The 24,888-nt window shown below is 40.0% G+C and overlaps 1 protein-coding gene across 3 annotated transcripts; it reads left to right on the forward strand.

The window, feature by feature from the left end:
• Positions 1-484: 484 nt before the first annotated feature.
• LOC137287136 (NADH-ubiquinone oxidoreductase 49 kDa subunit-like) lies at positions 485-19,522 on the forward strand. Of its 3 annotated transcripts, none has more exons than XM_067819297.1 (15): positions 485-649; positions 4,829-4,938; positions 6,056-6,165; positions 6,429-6,509; positions 7,690-7,810; positions 8,162-8,274; positions 12,174-12,248; positions 13,507-13,670; positions 14,108-14,227; positions 14,937-15,066; positions 16,779-16,874; positions 17,616-17,699; positions 18,397-18,454; positions 18,746-18,808; positions 19,308-19,522. In XM_067819297.1, exons 1-14 carry the CDS (start codon positions 549-551, stop codon positions 18,781-18,783), a joined length of 1,401 nt encoding a protein of 466 aa, XP_067675398.1. In that variant the 5' UTR covers positions 485-548; the 3' UTR covers positions 18,784-18,808; positions 19,308-19,522. The 3 variants fall into 3 exon arrangements, with proteins under 3 accessions (XP_067675398.1, XP_067675408.1, XP_067675413.1); XM_067819307.1 differs by having other exon boundaries at positions 504-649; positions 19,111-19,522; XM_067819312.1 differs by having other exon boundaries at positions 504-649; positions 19,209-19,522.
• The last annotated feature ends 5,366 nt before the right edge of the window (positions 19,523-24,888 follow it).

The following is a 24,888-nucleotide window of genomic DNA, read 5'->3' on the forward strand; positions in this document are numbered from 1 at the left end:
TATATCTATTTGATAGGGTACTGATAAACATCTGTACTAATTTTGCCTGTAACAGTATGTGACGCCATTCTGCTAACGGCATCGAAACATTATGCAGAGGAAACTAATTTAAATTAATTATACGTAAGTAGACAATTTTCCGCAACAATGGTGCATTTTTCTGTTACAGTGTCAGTGAGTTTAACCAAAGACTATCAGGCGTGTTATATACAACCGTACATATCACTGTTTCCAACAGCAACTGACTATGGGTGGATCTACTCAAAACTTTCGTGGTTATGCGCCAGGCACGTTTAGGTTTTATGCAACGGAAATCAATCAAAACCATGGTATTATATTCAGGGTGGCATTATAACCAGGGTTCACTGTATATCTTATAATGTCTCATTTATTAGGTACCCCCACCCCCACCCCACCCCTCACAATTGTTTGCTCCACTGACGTCTACTAAAAGCGTACTCAGGAACAAAATTGAAACATAATCAAATCAATGCAAGGGGAGCTAACTTATTTCCGCTTCCTGAACGATTTGGCGTCAAGGCTCCAAGATGGCAGCTTTGGGGATATTGCTACGAAAAGCTGGCCCTAATGCCGCGTCGCTTTTGCAGAAAACAGCTTTCCGAAATGGAGCACCTCTTTATTTCGCAAGGTAAGCCCATGCCTGCAACAGCAATACACACGGGTGAAAATTAAACAGTTCACTTCTTCCTTGGGCAACGTTTGACCTTTTATGAAACTTCAAGTTCATCATTTTCCAGTGTTTGTATTTCGATGCACGTTGCTAAATACTGGTCATTACTTACGACAGCTCTGAACATATTTGACATCACAGTTTAGTGCATCATCATATCTGAGAATTCCATCAGTGTGATTAAAGCCTGTCAGGGCTGCAACTTGCTGTGGTCTTCGCTTTTTACGTAACTCATCTTGTTCATATTAAATTAGATCACTTTGCACAATTACTGGAAACAGTTCCGCCCGTTAGCCCCGTTTTATTCATCATTATTTAATCATTCTGTGACTAAGAACGAATGGGTCCTTTTAATCAAACAAATTTAACCGTTACTTTTACCTTAACGCACACCCTAGCCCTATATCCCTAACCATTAGAGCCAAATCCTAACCCTAAACGTGTTAAAACGTCTAAATAATCTAAATAAACAGGCTACATTTCAAATGGGGGCAATGAGCGGAACTCTCGGGAGTTTTTCCGATTTTTTTCGCTGGGCTGGCGGGACTCGAACGCTCTCAGCAGGGTTTGTGGGATTCTAACTGGTGCTAATTAGGCTAATTAGACTAATTAGCGGACACGCTACCTCGGGACCACCGGTGCGATCACAGTAAGTTAGTGCTCGTTTAACGGGTCACTACCCCACTAGCTCTGCCCATGCGCAGTGAATGAAAACAAATTATTATGATTTGTTTTCATTCACTGCGCATGCGCAGAGCTAGGCCCCGCCTACCCATTCATCAAAGCGAGAAGCCACACCTAGGCATTGTTTTCAAGATGTCCTGGTGGGATGAAACGTGTTTCAAATTCACAATGGATGGATATATGGATATAACCCTAACCCTAACCTTGATCTAAGGTAAGCCAACCCTAACCTTTACTCCCTAACCCTAAGGATCTAGAAGGGGGGTCCCTAACCCTAAGGATCTAGAATGGGGTCCCTAACCCTAAGGACCTAGAAGGGGGGTCCCTAACCCTAAGGATACATCAGCGCGGTAAAGTGAACCAGTTCAGTAGCTCTACAGCGCACTATCACTATAGCGCGCTCATTAGCGAGCGCTCAGCAGTCCCGCGCCCAGTAAACTGCACTCTAGCCGAACTCTCATCCAGTAGCTAAAGCATTGATGATCCAGGACCTGTCAACACCATCTGCATGAAAATGTCAAAACAAGTGACCCTCTAAATATTTACAATGTTTGTGTGACATATTGCCAATGGAAGAAGTATCCTGTCAGAAAACCAATAGAATACAGTTTACTGGGCGTACCCCAAGACTGCAAGACATGCATTTTGTGGAGCAATTTTCTTGCTACATAGTAAATGCTATCTTGCTACATTGCTGCTTGCCTCACTTCTTATTAAGATATCCCAGTGTTAGGGGTTTTCGACGATGTAAGACAAAAGAGTAATTTTTATCTTTAATGTCGTTTAAAGATTTGTGACTGATACAGGTATATTCATCTATTTCACACAAAAATATCATGTGTTTCCTACAAAATTAGCGTTGATGACATCGTATCAGCAAAACTATAGCCGCTTGCAACATCCATGTACTTTCTGTTTTCGACGATACGCCCTACTTTTACCTCCGCACATCGAGAGAGTGTTTTGATCACATGGCTTCCTGTTTAATACATAACCTGCATTTTGCATCTGAAATGGTATTAACGAGCTTGGGTAAATAATATCGATGTTCATTTGCTCTTTACATAACTTAACTTCTGGATTTCAGTTGTCAGTAAAACGTCTCATGACAGGAACTGGGCATGTGCCCTACCGATGAAACTGTTTGTGCACTCCAATCACGAACATGCTTCCCCGATGTAGTGCTAGCAATGCAATTGTCAAAATCACCATAATGTGAAATTCAGCTAGCTTTGGGATACAAGGAGTAGCCTAGTGGTTACTACATTCGCTTTTCACTTGGGTTTGATTCAACTCACTCTAAACAAACCTTTCTGATCCTTGCAAACAAACCTTTCTGATCCTTGAGGAGCTGACACATGTTTATAGACAAGCAACCCTTTCTGATCTGTTGGGTTTTGGGAAAGACCTTACTATAGGCAGGGGTTCTAAAAAGATTTTTAAATGCCACTTGCAATAGGGCAAGTGAATTTAGGAATGTAACTTGTCATGACTAATTTGCCTTTTGCCCTGATTTTATTACATAATCAAGAGTGATAAATAGCAAAGAAATGTAACTCTACTTTAATATTAATATTATTGCAAAATTTACTAGCTACATTGTGAGCAGGTATGAAATGAAATCCAAATTTATTTGCAGTTTGAAAACCATAGCTGGAAAACATTGAGTAGCCCACAGACACATAAGGTACCATTTTTTTGCCCAAAATGAAAACTAACTTGTTGCGGGCGTCGGATGATGGGATTTTTGAACCCCTGTATAGGGCAGTGCTATCAGTTATTACCAATTTGAACACATATTGTCCTCTTTGGGACCCTACAGTGCAGTCCTGGAAACAATGGCGGGAAAACATGAATGGGCAAGGCATAGTGTGGTGCATGCACAAGAATTGAAAAACAAATCATTGCAGTTGTGCCTCACTACTGTGCTAATGACTTGTTTAACAACGACTTGTTGAGTTAGTTGTTAATCTGGCGACATGCGTTCAAGCCCCCATTGCTACGAAGTCTGAAAAAGTGCACTGGTAAAGTGCAGTGCTCCCTGATTTAATTCAATGATAATGAAGGAGGTAAACTGGCAGTAGTAAAACAAACATGAACTATTACCTTCTTCTTCTTGACATGCTTTAGTATCAGTTTTACTTTACTTTTCTTTGTCCAGGTGGGTATTGTTCGGGTGGGAATTGTCTGGGTGGGAATTGTCCTGCTCCCTTGTCTGTCAGGTCTAGGACAATTCTCACCTGCACAATTGCAATTTATATTTTATCAGAGTGAATATTGCACAAAATAAAACCTTCATGTGGTGTGGTGGCGATTATAGCGAAAATAACTGGGTAGGAAGTGTCCAGGTGGCATTTGTCTGGGTGGTTATTGTCTGCATTCCATCTTCAACTGGAATCTGCAAAATGTTTGGACACTAGCAAATCTAATCTAAGTAAACTTAGTCTCAGTATTATTCAATACGCACCTCCACTGAGTCGTGTGTCAGGTCGCATCAGGTAACCTTTGAGATTGACCAATCAGAACACTGCTTACCATATCGCAAAAGTGGACATCTGCCCATGCCTCGAAACATTGTTTGTACCCAAACGATTAAAAATGCTATTTTCTGTACGATCGCTTATGGGTGATGTACTTGGAGCACACTGCAACACTGTCAAGAGGGAGTAAACAGTTGCTTAAAATAGAATTTTTGTCAATATTCAAGGATGTCAGCTTGCGGAAATAATAGCCAGTGGTAACCATGTCACCAGAAAGCACTAAGCGTATATACTGCATGTCAGATATCTGTGTTTTATGCAGATATTCGTTTGTTGAGGGTTCAGGGGAACTTCAACTGTGATTGGGGAATTTTGTAAGTCCCGGCAAACCCTAAACAGTAGCTTTTGTCTGATTGGTTAAATGTGTTCAGCCACCTCACATTTGATTGGACGGTCATAGGTCACTTGAAGTGAAATGTTTCTTTAGCATCGCTTTTATTTGTGCGCGTAACAGTTTTTTACTGTTATTTAAAAAGAAATAATTTTGACTTTGTTATGTCCCGATCATCCATTTGTGTCCTATAAGCTGATAAGTGTAAGAGTGAGTGTCTGCAAGAATGAGTGTGACTGAATCTACAACTCATTAAGACATGCTAAAGTTTCTAATCAGTATTTCTGAGAGAAGAAAAAATGTGTTCCTCCCTCATCACTTTTTTCTGTCAAAAGTGTAAACAAGGTCCAAATGCCCTTGAAATGCCCTCGAGATATTAAATAAAAAGTGTTATGCAGCTTTACCTGACACGACCTACTACTAGGGGTTTTTTTAAACTCAGTGTAAGAATGTAATGAATAATGCTGATTCTAAATTTACTTAGACTTGATTAATAGAGTAATGTCTATAATATGCTTAATATAGGAACACATTTACAATGACAAGTATACAATGTTCATGTGTACTTTCTCTGTTTCTCAGCAAAGGAGCCAAGACATGGATACCTGACAAAGACTACTTTGACCAGTTCAACAGCCCTTGCATGTATCCTGACAGCCTCACCTCCAAATGGAAACTCCCAGCCGTAAATGGTATGTTGAGCTCATATGTTGCTCTCTAAAAGTGCAAACAATCCTGGACCTGCCAAGTTTTTATGCATGATATCTAAATTCTGGTTTCATTTGGTCGTGAAATGCAAAGAACTGAATCAACCACAGTTGGTTATTGTGAGTCAGCAGCTACTGATTCATATTTCATGTGAGTTTAATTGATGATTGCTTGGAATACTTCATTTCCATGATGGTTGACCAAAACCTTTTTGTGTCAACTCCCTAAATCATGTGTTAACATTGACAACTTCCAAATGTTTGTACTTGGTTTCCGAAAAAGATGTCAGTGAAAGTTCATTTTGCCTTCAGATCTGAGCAATGTTTTAAACAAGTACCAGTACATAGTAGATCAGTTTAGATTTTGTTCAAGATGGTATTTCTTGTTATGAATGAAGAGCTGTCATTGGTCAGTCATTACCATGATTAGTGATGTATTTCTGTTTTGAATATAAAAGTGTATTCCAGTTATATGTCCTGCCTCTATTATCCACTGTTTGCTCACTGACAGACAGTGTTAATTCTAGGTTGCACCCTTGTGCCATTCGCTTGCAAAATATTTAACATGGCACAGTGTATGTGTATGGGTGAGTTGAGTTGGCACAGCCATAAATGTAAATCTGAAACTCATCACCAGTTGGATTTCCCTTGGCAAGTCAAGCAAGTTAAGCAAAAGTCAAGGACGTCTTTGGTTTCTCTTGTTGACCTCACCTAGATTGCAAGTTTAAATAAAACAAATGAACTCATGCTAGTAACTAGTCATGTATGGCTAAAATGGTTGACATGATCCACAAGAATTGTAAATGACCCATATAACTGAAGGCTGGTGGACCATGGACTCACTTTCTAGAAATGCTTGTATGAACTCTGGACATCTAATGAAATATGATTTGTATTGTAATTAAGTATGGAAGTCAAGAATGTCATGCAGTAAACTGTAGAAGAATTGAGATTTGGGGTTTCAGCTGCAAATGGAAGGAACCCAAAGGGCCTCTTGATTTTTCACAGTGAAGCTATTTCAACATCATAGTCAACAAGCTATAAACAGATACATTATCATGATACTGTTTCAAATTTTGTCAGTTATCATTCATTTGTGCAGAAAAATCTGAGGTTCATGAGAAGCAAGTGCAGAACTTGACACTGAACTTTGGACCTCAGCACCCAGCAGCTCACGGTGTGCTACGACTGGTACTGACTCTTGATGGGGAGGTGAGTAACTCATAATGTGTTAGGACTTATGATGACCATAGTAACTCATAGTGTTTTATGACTTATGATAACCATAGTAACTCATAGTGTTTTATGTCTTATGATGACCATAGATGGGAGGTTTTAACTCCGGGTTTATTCTGACGTGTGATGACTGTAGATGGAAGATGTAACCCACTGCAGGAGTGCTAGAGGTATTTTAGTGAGAAGGGACTAAATGATGATTAATGCATGTGTTTCAAGAAAATACTCGCTTCTTTTAGACGGTGGTTCGAGCAGATCCCCACATCGGCCTGCTACACAGAGGAACTGAGAAGCTGATAGAGTACAAGACATATCTACAGGTATACTCATGAGTAATATGTGTCTCAGTTGTGCCATTTGTGTTCCCTGTCTCAGTTGTGCCATTTGTGTTCCCTGTCTCAGTTGTGCCATTTGTGTTCCCTGTCTCAGTTGTGCCATTTGTGTTCCCTGTCTCAGTTGTGCCATTTGTGTTCCCTGTCTCAGTTGTGCCATTTGATGTCCAGACATATCTCTTGTCTTACTTGTACCATTTACTGTCAAGAGTTATATCCCTTGTCTTAGTTGTGCCAATTGCTCTCCAGAGTAGTGTCCCTTTGCCTTTGTCAGATGTTTCTTGTTGTCATGGTTTTCTTGCATATTTGTCAGTACCATTGCTTTGTGGGTTCCCCAAAGTAGTGAATATTCACCAACTGATCGCTTTTAACCTCCCACATAAAGCTGACACATTCACAACTTATGTACTCAGCAAACGCATTGTTTTTTTTTAGTTATCTAATGTTGGTGGTATTTTTTGTTTCTGTAAGAATTAGTGTAAACATGGTAAATGGACATTACATCACTGAATAAATAAGATCATTAATAAAATTGTCTCTAGGCCTAATGTGTACATGTCTGCTTGTCCTTGTTTTCATTGGAGTGTATTGTGATCTGATGTTACTGGAGCCTAAATGTTTGCCCCATTATTGTTTGTGGTATCCTTACCAATTATCATATTTCTCAGTCGCTGGTTGGTAAGTTCTTGTTTAATGCAGCCCTCAGCAATATGGCAGCTTTACGACAAGGATCAGTAAGAAACTGTGTCTCTAGCAAACATTCATCCTGTGTTGGTTAAATAACACCTCTGTGAAACTTCAGTTTCACTGGGGTGGAAAAATGTACATCTTTACTTCTGAATTAATGAATAGATGTGTTTTATGTGCACCCTGCTTTTCACAGAGGGTGTTTTTAAAGAGAAATGGAGTGCACAATATGCAAGAAAAATGTGGTATACATTGGTAAACTGACACTTGATTCTATTCATTTATTCCTATATAATGACTGTCCAACAATACATGAAGCCCTGTTTATGGTCAAACCATGCACTTTACCATAAGCACTTAACCATGAGCAAAGGTGACAAACAGTGACTCGGGCAGTCTAATCATGGAGCCAGGGTCTCTCTTTGTGACTAGGACTTTCCTGCCACATTCTATTTTTGTAGTTAAACGTCTGTTTGTTTAGGCTCTTCCATATTTTGATCGGCTGGACTATGTGTCGATGATGTGTAATGAGCAGTGTTACTCCCTGGCAGTGGAGAAGCTCCTGAACATCGAGGTGCCAGAGAGAGCCAAGTGGATCAGAAGTAAGTCACACAACACCAAACTGTAAATCATCCATGGTTGTACACCTGTTCACATCCAAGACCTCAAAACTAAGTTTGAGTAGAATAAAACTGGTGAATTGATTTGGAAAAAAACACTGGTTTGCAGTAACCACAGATGGTATGAGTGTTTCATTTAAGTCTAGTAGGTATTCTTTCTATGTATGTGTCGACTGATCGATAATGAGAGTCTCCATCCATCTCCTACTGTCACTGAACATTGCTAGTGTGCTATCATTGAGAATAATTGGAAATGTTATGGCCCAGACTATGAACTCATGTATTATCCTTGTGGGGTAAATTTGTTTCTAGATTATTCCTGTGCTGTTTCAGCTTTATTTGGTGAGATCACCCGCCTGCTGAATCACATGATGGCTGTAGGAACCCATGCCCTTGACGTGGGAGCCATGACACCATTCTTCTGGCTGTTTGAGGAGAGAGAGAAGGTAAACTAGACTAGTTCTCCTGTGATTGGTATTACAGTTGAATATCTGTGTCCATGTAGGACACTTTACATGCAATTGAAGTTTAGTTAATAGTGGTTTCATTTTCATCCTTATTTGGAGTTATATTTGGGTCATGATAACATGACAGTTTAAAATTTTGTTATTTGTTTTGTTTTATTACTATTTTACTTATCTGCTCTGTATGCTTATTATATTATTTTTCCTTATCCTGATTCATGCTAATTGCATATCTCCTCTTCCCTGGCGAAGTTAGTGGAATACCTGAAATCCCTTGAAGTTCCCCTCTAAAAAGAAGCAGAGGTAAAATGACATGTGTCATGTGACTCCTATCGCAGTTCGAAGAGAGATCCTCCTACGTCGAGTGATTGCACCCGCACGGGCGAGTGCACTCGCGTGGGCCGTCAGCACGCATGAGTACACTCATGAGGCACTCGTGTGAGTGAGGAGCACGTGGGTGAGTGTACTCACAGATCTACTTGTCAACGAGGAGGATCCTCAGCAGTCTCCCCAACTGGTTGAAGGCGCCGTCAGCACTTGTCGTCCCCTTCAGACCTGGACTCACATGAGAAGGATCGTTGACATCCATCCATGCGTCCCACTCACAGAAGGGTGAAGACAGATTTTACTGATCATCTTCTCCGAAGGAAGATCTCGTCTCGGACTCAGGAGTCACATCGTGAATCACGAATACCAAGGACTCCAATGAACCCAACATTTATAGGATGAAGAAGGAAGGTATTCGTTGACGTTTCTACCGATAACTTCGATATCTACAATTTCTGAGAAGTTATCTACGGCAAGTTTCAACAACAACCTTTGCCATCTTTCAACGTAGACGAGGCATACAAGATCATCAGCAGCCCCTGCAACAGCTGGACACGGCTTACTCAGCTGGACACCTCTGAGAGACGCACTTTCTTCGGACGGGCTCGATTTAGAGCGGTCACCGAGACTTTCATCTCAAGTTCAGCAATCCTGTGAATGAGGAAGAGTGAGTGATCCTGTCAACTTTTGTCACTCAGAAGAAGGATCAACAGTTTACATCCGAACACCTCGTCACAACTCAACTGAATCTACTTCCTCGACAAGATTGAAGAGGTAGCAAGGAGGATTGCCCAAGACTTCAGAGAAGTCACAATGATCTAATCCATTGACACCTTGACAACAGTGCTCAAGCACACAAGTCAGCTTTCTACTAACAACTCCAGAGTTCTCCAGAGTCCAGAGAGCGAGAGATAAGAATTTTAATACCGGAGCGTCCATTAGATAAACATTGAAGATCAGTTTCGGAAGGACAGGAGTTTCAACCATCAGCCGTTCCCATACAACCGTGTCCAGTGGATGAATGTTTTCAACTCTACTGGAGAAGTGGGGAATTCTCAATGATGAATATGTCACAAAGATTCTTCGAGACGACTGCAACATACCACTGTATACTACACTTCTGATCACAAGAAATGACGGTATTATCTTTGGTGGAGAAATTCCGACACATATCAGATATGATCAGACGAAGACGCCTACTACTGTGTCTATGACAGTGGTTCCTGAGTCACAGTTTCACGTCCTGACCGGTTTATGATGCTGGACATCTTGAGAGCAGACTCGTTATGGTAGACTCGCCAGTCAATATATGCTCAGGAACTTACATGTTAGAGCCGGCATTCAGCAACCATCTCTACGTAGATGGATCGCTGAAAGGCTGGGGAACCCATCTAGACAACAAAGTAGCAGCAAGAATGTGGACCAAAGGAGAGCAAGCTCTTCATATCAACCACTCGCGCCCTTTATGATGACAAAAGGAAGCGGTTTGAGACATACGCCAAGAAGAAAGGCTTCACGGAGATGAAGGCAACATATCCATGGATAGCAGAATATCTATGTCACCTACGACAGTCCAAAAGTCTGACAGGTTCTACATTATCCACATATTTGGCAGCTCTCAGCTCAGTTGTCACCATGGAAACAGGAACCAAGTTGACTAAAGTACCTGAGTTACTTGCCTTACTACGCTCTTTCAAGTTGGAAGATCAATAGCGTAGATTTAAAGCTCCAGCATGGGATCTAAACATCATACTTCAACATCTCAGAAGTGATGCATACGAACCGCTTGATCGGTCCTCATTTGAACTGCTAACTCAGAAGACGCTGTTTTTACTTGCCTTGGCTGCAGCTGCACGAATGTCAGAAATCATACTCTAGACTTTAACGGCACAAGTTTTGATGCAAATCATCAACAGACAGCCCATCGGGGCCTACGATGGGTTTTTTATTGCGAAAAATCAATTGCCAGGTCAACCGGATAGGCAATTTCATATGCCGGCATTATCTTCAATCTGAGGACCGCAGGATACTCAAGATTTATCGTTATGTCCAGTCAGAGCATTGAAGATATACATTGCACGTACTAAGCCTAGAAGGCAGTGTTTCAAGCGTCTGTGTACCCCTATATCCACTGAGACACCTACGGAAGTATCCCGCAACACTATCTCAGTGTGGATCAGAGCTGTTATATTGAGGGCTTATAAAGCAGCAGGATTGGATCCTGCTTCCAACCCACACAAAGTTACAGCCTTGGCCTCTACACTTGTGCTACATGGAAATTGGTCGCTTTCAGCTATAATGGAAGGCTGCTTTTGGAAGTCATACACAGTGTTTGCCAACCATTATCTATGAGACATATCCACGGAGGACGTCTCTGGCATTCATCAGTTTGAGCCACTTGTCGTTGCTCAGCAACTAACAGTTCCCCGAAGGCGTTGAGTTCACTCACCCATTTTATCACATGACTTGTGGAAGCCAGACGCTCTGCAGACTATAATGTTGGAAAGTCCATGCGCTTCTTAAACAGACAAGCATGAGTGATTATGAGCCTGTACTCATAATGAAGATACTTGTACATGAAGAAGGGTCGCAACTAGTCTTGATTACAATGTCTTGGCAATTAGTTGCATCAGAAACTAGCAGGACGCTGGTTACTTTCAATGTCACACATTCCAGTCAACAAAACCTTTGGCTGAAGACAAGTTGGACTGGATGTGATCCCGCCAGAGTCTACAAGATGCTACAGAGTCAGGATAAAGAAAAATATGTAATTTTCTTAATAAAGTTGATATTTTATACTTATCCTGACTCATGACTAAAGCCCTCCCAGCTGCCCCGCACAGGCATGCTGAATTGCTATAATTCTCGTGTCGGGCGATATACAAGGAGAGAGTAAAGAGCATGGCTGGTCACATGACCAATGCGTGGGAAAGGGGAGGCTACACATGGGTGAGTGTATTTTACATTCACTTCTTTTTAGAAGGAAACTTCAAGGGATTTCAGGTATTCCACTACCTTCGCCAGGGAAGAGGAGATAAGCAATAAGCACGAGTCAGGATAAGTATAAAATATCAATTTTATTTAAAAAATTATATGTTTAGGTCAGCTTTTTTTACATGTAGATTTTCTAATTTACCTTATTCTGGTTATAAGAACCCAGTTTATTTTAGTCAGAGACTGGCCAGGCTAACATCAACAGCAACCAGGGAGGGATAGTGGAGTGGTAAAGTGTATATTCAGCTGATAAATACAATACAAACCATATTGCTGTATCATAGGAATGGTCAAAACTGATATGTTGTTTGGAATTGCTCATTTACCGTTCTGATACACCCAGTTTCCATAGATATCCCTAACTGCCTCCTTTAAGGGTTGGCATGTTTATGTAGACAGGGCTATGTAGACACAAATAGGAAGCAGAACTAACTTATAATGATGACAGTGTATTATAACCAAGCATGTATGCCCAGTTAACGTATTACTCAGTTTGCCAGTTTAGAGACGTATTTCTACAGGCCTTCTGTTGTCAGTGATATGTCTAATATTTCTTATAGCTGATGGAGTTTTATGAGCGAGTGTCAGGAGCCCGTATGCATGCTGCGTACGTCCGACCAGGAGGTGTATCACTGGTGAGTTCATCTGTCTCTATAGTTGTGGGCTTTTCAGATTTTGCCCGGGTACAACACGTCAGTGAACTCAGTTTGGCAGTCGCTGTGTTATATTTCCTTTCTGTTAACTGCAAGAGACTCATATTGATGGTTTTGCTAATTGAAATGATATTAAATTTTACAAGAGTATGGAGGACACATTTACCTCTGTTGTTGATGGATTCTGTCAGGAATGTTTGATCTTGTGATGTGGCAGTGTTGTAGTGTGAAGATTCACCTCTTGGTACCTCGTGTGGAGTAGTTAGTTCTCCATGGTGCCTCTCTGATCTATGCATATTTACTCTCAAAAGATAAGAGTTGTGGAACATACATAGTCATCTTGGAATAACATTTTGTTAGAAATTGAATTTTTTTCCCAGATAGTTTATTTTGCATTCATTGCTGTCTTGAAAAATTAAGTATCAAAGCATTTTCCTTTCTAACAGCCCTTTGTTTTAGTTGTATGTTCAGTGGAGTACAAGTCTCTGAAGCCAAGATATTTGCCATAATTACAGTAACTTGAATTTGTTAATGTTAAGATCTATTTGGGAGGGCCCATCTAACACATACTGTAAACCTGCGATCACACATCATCCTCTTAAAGTGCCTAGACAAATCTCTGGACTTATTCCGCATGGTATCAGAATGAGTGGGACACTGTAACTTGATAATGCCCCTAAATTATCATGCCTATCGTTAGGTGATGTGATAAGGAGCTCAGCTCTTGATGTTTAATTACCTATGGCTTGTTTGAACTTTGGTTGAATATTGACAAAATTTCTGACACACATTCATCACATGTACCATTATATGCATTTTTGCTGCTACCAACAATAATAAATGTACCATAAATTACAACATGCAGCTATGGAAACATTGTCTGAAACTCTAACAATGTTAAGCATTGGGAACAAAAAGGTGGCTGGTAGAATGGGTCAAGGTCAAGGTTGAAAGTTGTCACTCTCAATAACGACTTCATCTGTTTTGTTCTATGACGTTTTGGTATTTGTCTAAAGGGTCACTTACATCCATCACACAGTTAATGAAAAACCTTGGGATTCTGCAAATGACAGTGCACTGAAAAATAGCGTTACCTGGTCATCAGCTGTCACTTTGATGGCCAAGAATTTTGGAGTATGTCAGTGACTATTTTTTATGGCTGTCACCAGTGATTGTGTAAACATAAAGTCAGTAGTACCTACTCAACATTCTGGTCAGCCTGTAAAGTGAATTTCCCCAGGACATGCCACTGGGACTGATGGATGACATCTTTGAGTTCATTGAGAAGTTTGGGCAGAGGATTGATGAGGTGGATGATCTACTGACACTGAACAGGATCTGGAAGGCCCGCACTGTTGACATAGGAGTCATTTCTGCTGAAGATGCTCTCAATTATGGATTCAGGCAAGTACTAATGTGCTAGTGAGTGAATTTGGATGTATGTCAGTGTTGTTCATTTATCCAGTGTCTGTAAATCACTTTATAAACAAACATACATAAAAAACTGAAAACACCAGGCTTGATGGGTCAGTAAGTCAAGTGATTAGTCTTATTTTACCTGTTTGGGTGGATTTGTTGGAAAAACAGTAAGCTGGGACCTCAACTGCATGTGATGAGTACAGTTTTCAAGCACCTCTGCTGAAATATCTTGACAACAGTAGAAGAGAACAGAAATTCTGCTACATCATTGCAGAAGCAAGATCATATTACAAGCAAGTGATGTGTCTTCAGACTTCTGTTTACTGCTTAACGGAGCCATTATTATTTGAGGAACCACCCTAATATCAGTACGTATATCATTGCATGTATGTCATGTACAGGATGTATTTATGTCCTTGCAGTGGGGTTATGCTGCGTGGATCAGGCATCAAGTGGGATCTGAGGAAGACACAACCATATGATGCCTATGACAAGGTGGACTTTGACGTCCCTATTGGTCGTGTTGGAGACTGCTACGACAGGTTAGTTTAGTAACAGATTTCTTTCTGTCTTGTATTGAGATTCTTGTACGTTATTGCTTACTGATTGGGCAGTTCCAAATGCCTGCCGGAAAATGCTGAATTTTGTACCAATGCAATTAATGAGTATTCATTTTTTCTGTGGATATATTCACAAAATAATATGGCCATGACAAGACAGTTTAGTTTGCTTTTGTTTTGAAATCAAACATATGCAGCTATAAGTGAATGAATTTTATGCTGCACTCAGCTATATATAATCAAGTCTGGACAAGACAATCCAGTAATCAACAGCTTGAGCATTGATCAACCTAACTGGATACTGATGGTATGTGTCAACCAAGTCAGTGAGCTTAACCACCTGATCCCATCAGTCGCCCCTTATGGCAAGCATGGGCTACTGAAGATCAGTTCTAAGGCTGATCTTCATGGGTGCAGTCATAAAGGGTTATTATGATTGTATAGATATTGATGCCATGTCATGTCAGTGTTTTCGTAAGCTAAGACTTTTAATGGCATGTTATGTTTGAGATACCTCCTTCAATTAGACATATTATTTTATCTAATTTTGACCAGTCAGATTAAAGCGTTCAGTGTCAGTATTAGTATTGAAAATGAAAGATAGCTTGTAACAGTCAAGTTTAATTTTACTAGACAGTTGTTTTGCTTGCGTAGGGCAATGATGATGAAATTCACATCATTGTTGTTGCAGATACCTGATCCGTATGGAGGAGATGAGACAGTCACTGAGGATTATCCACCAGTGTCTCAACAAGATGCCACCAGGTGAAGTGCGTGTTGATGACAACAAGATTTCTCCCCCTAAGCGGGCAGAGATGAAGGTAAATAGTCATTAGGTCTGGTATCAAGTTTCCATCTGTCAACAGAGAAGTTAAGTGGGATCTATGAACAAGAACATTTCTTTCTAGTCTTTTTTTTTAAAATAGACTGTCCTGATATTCTTATAGCTTGCTGGTATACAGTTGAACAGTTACTTGATATCTGGGAACTGTAGTTAAACTAACAAGATAAAAAGACAAAATTTGATCATAGAAGTAAATATATACCATTCAGAAATAGTAGGGGATAATGGATTCACAAGATTGAAAAAATGCAAATGATGAAGCCAAGGAGGAAACAGACGATGAAGAGAAATGAAGGGAAAATGTGACAATTTATTCCATTTCTTTGGAAATGTTTCGTCTGTATGGATATACAGTGGAAACTCTCAAAACTGGCATCCCTCCAATTTGGCATGCTCTCAATATCGGCACTAGAATTTGGTCCCAGCAGAAGCTAGTAAATTTATGATCATTTGCACGCCCTCTAATCTGGCGGTTCCCAGTTGCACAGACTGATGCGCATATTGTTGATCAGATTGTTTGACAGACTGTCCGACGTTTTACTTAGTAATACTGATGTATTGGGGGAAAGTTTCCTTATTTGGAAATACTGGTAAGAATCTTTGTTTTATCAGTTTCTCTCTTCAGTTTGAGAACTGAAATGGTGAAAGTAATGATGAAACTAATATGCAAGGGAAGCAACTCTGTACCTTGGATTGTAAGATTGTCTGCCCCTACTCCACAGGTCTTCCGTCAGCTTCGTTCACATAGCAATCAATACCATTGTTCCATTTTGTGTGGTACTTGCATGTTGCAAACAGCTCACCCTTTGCATACTAACTGAACAGGAGTTAATAAGTAATGGATAATTTTAAATGAAGATTTCTTTGTACATGCTTTTTAATGAAAATATGCCATCTTGTGCTTATGTCTCCAATATTGTTTCACATTATTTGACATCTATAAGCTCACTGTCTACTTGGAGGCTTTCTGTTTATATGTTGAGTGACTTGACACGTCTTTCTCACATAAAATGATGTTTCAACTTTAATATTTTCACTGATAAAAACAAAGTGAATGACTATATTATACAGAAGAGGACACTGTGTGTATGCGAGACTGTTCCTGTTGTGCATGCAAGTGACTATGTGGGAGGTAGTCAGAACTGACTGACTGCCTGACCACACCAGGGGAATTCTCCATGTTACGTAACAACATGTCTAACAGTTATATTTATAAAAAATAATGAAGCAACATTTGGTGCAGTCATTGATGGTTGCTCAAGTTATTGAACGACATGAATGAAAACAAACAGAAAATTCACATTGTCAGATTTTAATAAAAAATATGCATCTTTTTATCAACATCTGATGATTTTCATCTATGTGCATATATTTCAGAAACATAAGTTTAGTATTTTCTGAAAGCTCATTCATCATTGATTCAAAATCAATGTATGCAGATTTCAAGGCAAATGAGTGCACATCTCATGGTCTGGTTGAAACATATTGACTTCCTTTCAAACTGACATGCATAGAAGTGACTGGAGCTGATAGTGGAAGGTAACCGATGCTGGACTAAATTGTTCACTTAAAACATCCGTCCTGTGAAGCGTATGTGAAACGTGTACATAAATATAGGGCTGAATGTATTCAGATTTGTAGACTTTGATTTGGAAAGTGAATGTTCATGATGATGTGTTTGTGTTGCAGGAGTCTATGGAGTCCCTGATCCACCACTTCAAGCTGTACTCGGAGGGCTACCAGGTTCCCCCAGGCTCTACCTACACAGCCATTGAGGCACCCAAGGTGAGCCCCTGATGTGGTGCAATACAGCCATTGAAGCACCCAAGGTGAGCCCCTGATGTGGTACGATACAGCCATTGAAGCACCCAAGGTGAGCCCCTGATGTGGTACGATACAGCCATTGAAGCACCCAAGGTGAGCCCCTGATGTGGTACGATACAGCCATTGAAGCACCCAAGGTGAGCCCCTGATGTGGTACGATACAGCCATTGAAGCACCCAAGGTGAGCCCCTTATGTAGTACGATACAGCCATTGATGCACCCGAGGTGAGGTGAGTTCACAACACATTACTACACAGCCATCAGCAGTCTCTAGGTGAGTATATGACACAGTACTCTACAGCCATCGGGACTCCCAAGGTGAGTTCGTGACACGTTACTACACAGCCATCGTGACTCTCTAGTTGAGTTCATGACACATTACTACACAGGTATCACAGCTCTGCTACATTTGTTGCAGCACACAAGATGACCTAATGACAATACACCCTGTACATTTTGTATGACAAATGATAAAGCTAATTTCTTCTAGATTGCCAGGATCTAGCAATACATATGTATAATACAATTGCAATGATCCTGTGTCCAGTTTACAATCGTACATAACTACTTCTATCCAGGTTGCATTGATGTGGCTGTACTTCTCTCCATATATTGCAAGTTGTGTTCTTCTATTCAGATTGCATTTAACCATCGTTTTATTAAACAACATCAAAATTACCGATCCACTGTTTTGTATTTCAGGGAGAGTTTGGCGTTTACTTAGTGTCTGATGGCACCAACAGACCTTACAGGTGCAAGATCAAAGCTCCAGGATTTGCTCATCTGGTAAGTCACATCGAGACTTACTTGTCATTCTTTGGTTCTGGCACACATTACAATGCATGCTACATCTTCATTTCCAGGGGATCCGTGAAGGTCACAGGCTAGAATAGGCCTTCAGCAACCCATGCTTGTCATAAGAGGCGACTAAAGGGATCGGGTGGTCAGACTCTCTGACTTGGTTGACACGTCATCGGTTCCCAGTTGCACAGATCGATACTCATATTGTTGATCACTGGATTGTCTGGTCCAAACGTTTATTTACAGACCACCGCTATATAGCTGAAATATTGCTGAGTGCGGTGTAAAATCACTCACTCACTCACTCACTCACTCACTCACTCACTCACTCACTCACTCACTCACCCACCCACCCACTTACTCACTCACTCACTCACTCACTCACTCACTTCCTGGGTGCAGTAAACATGTAGCACTAACACTGTTTTATGTCTATGTTGAGGTATGGAACAGTCGCCTTAGGGCTTAGATTATGTACAGTGGCACCCTGGATCATTGCTCATGCTCACATCCTCTGGTTTGCCAGACCCAACCACAGTTTAATCACACTTACAAAATAATGGGCAAGTAATAATTCAAGAACATTTGTATCAGTGTTTATTGGTTCCATGTCAACTTGCCCATAATCTGTAAAATTATGATATCACTAAATTTTGCTTTGAAAGTCAACTCATTATTTCAGGCTGGTTTGGACAAATTGTCAAGGAAGCACATGTTGGCGGATGTTGTTGCTATTATAGGTAAGGCAGACCCTTGCATATTCAAGAATGTTTGCTCCATTTATAAATCGGGATAAGATTATTTAAGCTGATCTCTTTCATGTTTCTCCAGCAATAAAATAACATCAGTCAGGAATTCTTGTGAAGTTCAGGCAATATCCTGGGCAAATATGATTTCATGTTTGAAAGATAATTGCAAGTTGGACATGGGAGGTGACTGTGTAATGTATAATTGAGATTGCATTCCCATGCTCACTACTTGTCTAATCGTGTCATTTTTCACAGTGTACCTGATGTAACTGATTGTTTCAGGAACCCTGGATGTTGTGTTTGGTGAAGTAGACCGATAGAGCAGAAGAGAGCACCTTGAGACAAGTATGTAGTGCGTAGGGAACAATATGTGTTCAGACAATGTAACGTAGAAGATATTAAGGATGATATGTGTTCACAAACCAGATGATGGCCATGTCAATATGTGCTCACACCTAGTTGTGGGTACAGCAATGATTGAAGCACTAGTTACACTGATATGCGCGCAATATGAATATCCTATAATAACAGACATTGTGATCAAGTAGTGTGCTTGGATAGCATGTTCGCATACAATGCAAGAAAATACAAGACTGTGTGATATACATGAACTTAGGCATGTTATGGGTTCACTTATTTGTCTTTAGGTGAAGATTAACTCTCTGTGGCACAACTAGCTGTGGCATGGTTGAAGGAGTGGACGGTATCTCTTTGTTCTCACTGTACCTCTGATTTCACCTTACAGCTCCATACCAAGCCTGATCAAGTTCTGTATTCTTTGTTCTTGGAGAGCTGTAACTATATGACTAGTGTGGCCAGTTCTGATATGTGTGTTGCGTTGCAGACACTATCTCTTGTGACACAGACCAATGAACACAGGAGGGTGAACAGCTACATGAAGAAATATTGTTGTACATATGGTGTGTTGAAGCACTCCCCGTCTCAGCAGTAGATTGCTACACCAGCCTGTCATTGGTAATTGTTCTGTACATAAAGGCCATATTTGTGAAACATTTTGTAAATGTTATGATTTGATGGCATTAAAACTTAACCAACAAAGACAGTCTTTGTTGTTTGTAATGCTTGGAAAACTGAACATAATGCAGGTTACATAACATCATAGACAAGTGTGCTGAGGGGAGTCGCAGTTAGAAAACGTCCCTAGCAGCGTAGGTTTGTTGTACAATGTGACTCTAAATAATGTGGGTCAGATTTATTGATGTGGTTGATAATCTGTCACCTTACCCTGAGATTGTTGATTATGCCGTGGTCATTTAGCAGCAATACTTCTGTGTGTTGTATGAAGCAAGGAGAATATAGATTAGTGGTTCATTTAGTACAGATGTGATTCATTAAAGAAAAGTTAAGAGTGAAGCAGTTAGAAAGTATACAAAGTATGAAATGGGGGAAATGTTTTCCTTCTGAAGCAATAGTGCAAATACTGATATTTTCACTTTATCAATCTCACCAATGCTGCAAATGGATGAAAGTGACATGTGTAGATAGTAACACTTGAAGATTGAAATCAGTACAGTTGGATGACAGTTGGACAGACTGAATAATAATGTGTGTGATATCATCTGAACAGCTGACACCTTTTATTTCAGAATGCTCAATACAGATGCGTTTGCATTGTGAATTGTAATATTTATCTTATGTAATATATCCTACAGTTATTTTGAAAATGTTTTCAGTTGTTTTAGCAGGTCTCATTTCATATTTGTCACTCAACTGAAAATGAACATGTGTGAACATCATGTTGCTTCAAAGTGTCCAACAAACAAGGGTCTTTTTGAAAGTCAGGTCAGCAATAACATAATACTTCAGTCACAAAGACAAGTATCTGAAAAAGCAGACAGAGTACAGGTGTACAGGATGTGAAACTTAGAAAAAGATTTGACATGTCCTGGTCATCCATCTCTGGTGTCTACACAATTCTACTGATTGATTCTCATTGTTTTGCAAATAATATACACGTGCAAAATACATTCATGACAATTTGAAGTTTGTGTTCGTGTCAAGTCACGTACAAGGGGTCTCCCAAAAATGGTCTGCCTCACTATATTCTCGATGTAGAATGTTAGAAAAGCTTCAATTTTATTTTGAAGAAATCATTAGGCAAGGCATATAAAGAATTTCAGGAATGTGGTTAATGTGATTAACGAGATATTTGTGATCACAACACACTGGGTGTAATATTTCTTTAAACATTGCAGAAAGTGAAAAACAATCTGTCATCTGGTACCTCATGGATGACGGCTTGTGCTCAGATAATATGATATAAAATATGCTATGGTATGGTTGACAATATTCACCATTTAAAGATTTGGATTGCTTGATTTATGTTTAGATGAGGCTGTTTTGAAGGAGACCTCCATTCTATTCTTTCAAAAACATTTTGCCCAGACATTCAAGTTGGCACTGTTTACAATTTATTGAGAGCTAACACTTGTGTGACCATTCAGTATTTCGTTTGAACCCTTGGCATCATGCATGAATAAGTGAATACATTAGAATCAGTTATGTCCTTTTAATAATGTGATCTGAAAGTGAAGGTGGATAGTGTCACCAAAACAAGCTCTGTCAGTAAATATCATGGGGGAGTCACTTTAATTAGCAATTGTAGTTTCAAATTGCATTTTCATGCACTTGATATCTACGTTTCAGTCGAGAGTACTTCTGTTTATCTCAAACACATAGAATGTCTCTTTAACATTTTGTTTCCAGAAGTAATTGCTGCATCTATTGCTGATTTTGCAATTTTTGAGGGTACCAAGATCATTGCGAAAACAATTTGCTTAAGCTTGACAGAGAATATGTAGAAAAATCAAACATAAAAACAGTTGAATTATTGTAATTGTCCATGTGAGGCCGACCACTTCTGGGGCACCCCTTGTATAATTCCTGAATACCACATTGTATACTTTGGTATATTGACTTTGATATGTCTCATTTTCCAATTCCCACAAAGCAACAGGAAAACAAAATCTCATGATAAGGGAAAAGTCAGTTGTGACTTGCCTTCTATGTTAGTGCAAATCTACAACTTAGTGAGGGGTAATGGATATGGCTTTAGCAAGCCTTATGAAAGTGTTTTAGATTATGACAGAAAAGGACAATTGACTTTTTGTTCAAAACATGTACTGCATCCTTGTAGGGGCTGTAAAAATGACAAGTGACTTCAGTGTTCTTTATCAACATTTCAGGAAATATCCTAAAAAATGGTTATTTGTTGGTTCAACATCCTTGTAGTGGTTTTATGTAATAACATTTGAATTTTTAAACTTATCCTATCTCACCTTATGCTGCACTCTTCTTACTCTTTGACCATGTGTGGAAACATGCTGTGAGTTAAGTTGAATCAAATCTTACTGGCCTCTGCCCACCCGACCTTTGCCCCACCTTGACAATCATCCCTGCATGCTCTGATGAACATGTGACAATCTGTGCTTGTCATTCTCTTTCTTCCCACTACATCATATGGGCATGTTTTTCACTGATAAGTTTGGTTATTCTTTCAAGAAGATGGGTAGATCTAATTGGAATATTTTGAAGAAACGGAAACAGTGCAGCAATTGTAACAGTAAGTTTTTTGTGGCTGACACGCACACTCTGTGTCTGGATTGTTATCCCCCCCCGCCCATAATCATTTTGTTTCCGGAGCATAACTTAAAAACCATTCGATATTTTTAGACCAAAATTGATAGATATAATAATCTGAACCTGTGGATGTGCCTTTTGCTATTTACAGATTTTTGGCATTTTTATCCGTGAGTTCCCCCCCATCCATAATCATTTTGTTTCCGGAGCATAACTCAGAAACTGTTCAATATTTTTAGACCAAACTTGATAGATATAGTAATTTCAGCCTATGGTTGTGCTTTTTGCTATTTGCAGAGTTTTGGTATTTCTATTTTTGTTTTCTTTCCATGGAACATTTTGGTGTTGGTTTAACGGTGGGGTGGACTTGAGAGGTGGACTTCATTTCTGGAGCAGAACTCGAAAACCTTTCAATATTTTTCTGCAAAATGTGGTAGATATATCAGTCAGAAGCTGAAGTGGTGCCTTTTGCTATGAACAGGTTCTTGTGATTTATTATTTTCTTGGTTTCCATGGAAACGTTTTGGACATAGTCTCAAAATGGAGGGATGGGCTTTGTTCCCAAAGCACAAGACGAAAACCGTTTCATATCTTTCAACAGATCTTTACAGATATATGAGACAGATCTTGAAATTGTGACTTTGCTGATTACAGATATATGGCGTTTATAATTTTCATGAATTCCATGGACACAATTCAAAAAACAATGAGTAACTGTGAGATGACTTGTCCTTTCAAACATGTGGGGGCCGGGGTAATATGTCATCTTCTGATGACTCTTGTTATTTTTTTTTTGTTGTTCCATGAAACATTTTGGTCTTAGTCTGGGGTGTTGTTCTTCGTTTCCGGAGCAGAACTCAAAATACGTTCAATATTTTTCTTGGTAGATATATATATCAATCAGAACCTGTAGTGGTGCCTTTTGCTATTTGTAGGTTTTTGTGATTCATTATTTTCTCGCTTTCCATGGAAATGTTTCGGACTTTGTTTCAAAATGGAGCGATGGGCTTCGTGTCCGAAGCATAACACGATTCGAGCTTAGTCTCAAAATGGAGGCTCTGGGCTTTACTGCCAGGGCAGAACTCAAAAACTTCTTAATATCTTTCTGCAAAACTTGGCAGATATGTAGGGGAGACCCTAATGTGGTGCCCTTTGCTGTTTACAGATTTATGTGATATATCATTTTCCCAGTTTCCATGGAAACGATTCAGACTTTGTCTCAAAATTGAGGGATGGGCTTCATTTCCTGACTATTTGATATCTTTCAGCAAAACTTGGCAGATATTTGAGGGAGACCACAAAGTTGTGCTTTTGCTATTTACAGAGTTTTAGCATTTTTATTTTTCCTGGTTTCCATGGAAACACTTCAGACTTAGTCTCAAAATGGAGGAATGAGTTTCATGTCCAGAGCACAACTTGAAAACCATTTGATATCTTTCAACAGATCTTGGCAGATATATGAGACAGATCATGAAGTGGTGCCTTTTGCTGTTTAGAGATATTTGGCATTTATATTTTACATGATTTCCATGGAAACGATTCAAACGTAATCTAAAAAAAACACCAAGTAACTGTCAGATGATTTGTCCTTTCATACATGTAGGGGCCGCCGGGATATGTCATATGACTCTTGTTTGGGGTGCTGTGAGTGGCACTCTTTTGTACGAACCTGGATGAAAAAGTCTTTTCGGAGTATCAGCAAGTTTATCAGACATCGAAGGAGGTTGCATGAGGGCCCTTCTACACTGAAACAACCTAAGACAGAGTGTTGAAGACGTTGACGGCATGTTGATCTTTGTCAAAGTCTCCTTATGAAGATATTTTGGAGGAAACTTCCAACTCCTACCTTAGCGGGAATCTTCAGCATTTGTTTAGGCCTTGTGCACCTAGTCCTGTTCTGGAGGAAAGTTTATGTCCTCTTCGAGGGGTAGTTTTGTTGTCGTCTGATTTCCTGTCAGTTCGATGGTGGCTGCATAACAGCTTCCCCACATTCAATCTGTAGTTGGGTCCTATGCGCCACTTGGTGTGATTCCCTGTAGAACTTTTCAAGAAGCGAGTTGATATAGTGGTTCAGTCCACATTTGCTTCTTGTGCGTTGTGTGTAGTGCTTCAGCAAGGATAGGTGACGGATTTCGGTTTGGTTCTCTCGTCCTCTTCAACATGGACGTGTTAAGTCAAGGACAACCTTTCAACCTTCACCCCTGTATCAGCACGGGATCTTCACACGTATCGCTTGTGTCAATGGTCACTTGGAGCATGTCTGGGGTGACAGCTGGTCACGGGGCATCTGATTTGGTGTGTCCTCATAGTGCTTGGACTTCGTCGGTGGTATGTGTCGTTCACTTCTGCCTCAACGCTTGCCTCTTATGCGACTTTGGTTCCAGGTATTCTGATACTTTCCCTTGCACCATTCCCTACTTCTCAAGTGTTGGCTTCAGCGGTGACAGTGTCTCCCTTGATGAGTTCTGCCATTTCTTTGCAAGATCTTGGGCTAGCAAATGTTAGCTTCTTAGGCTCCGGTATCTGAAGCGTTAACATCTCAATCTTTGGACTTTGATACATTTGTGCAAATATTGCTTCTGCATTACGTCCCCTAACTTCAGTTTCTGACCCTGCTCCGTCAGCTGTTCCAGTTCAGAATTTGAGTGTTTGTTGCTCTGCTACTCCTTCTCCCGCGCCAGATATTAGCATCAATGTGATTGACAAGGCTCAGTTGTTGGTTTGGATTGCCAACAGTGTTCAGCTACAACAAAGTATTTCGCCTGCGGACTGTTGTCTAGCTTTGATATGAGGTCAGGTGATTAGGCCTCCATCTTCCAGCCATG

Source organism: Haliotis asinina, chromosome 1 (assembly GCF_037392515.1).
Source record: "Haliotis asinina isolate JCU_RB_2024 chromosome 1, JCU_Hal_asi_v2, whole genome shotgun sequence".
NCBI lineage: Eukaryota > Metazoa > Mollusca > Gastropoda > Lepetellida > Haliotidae > Haliotis > Haliotis asinina.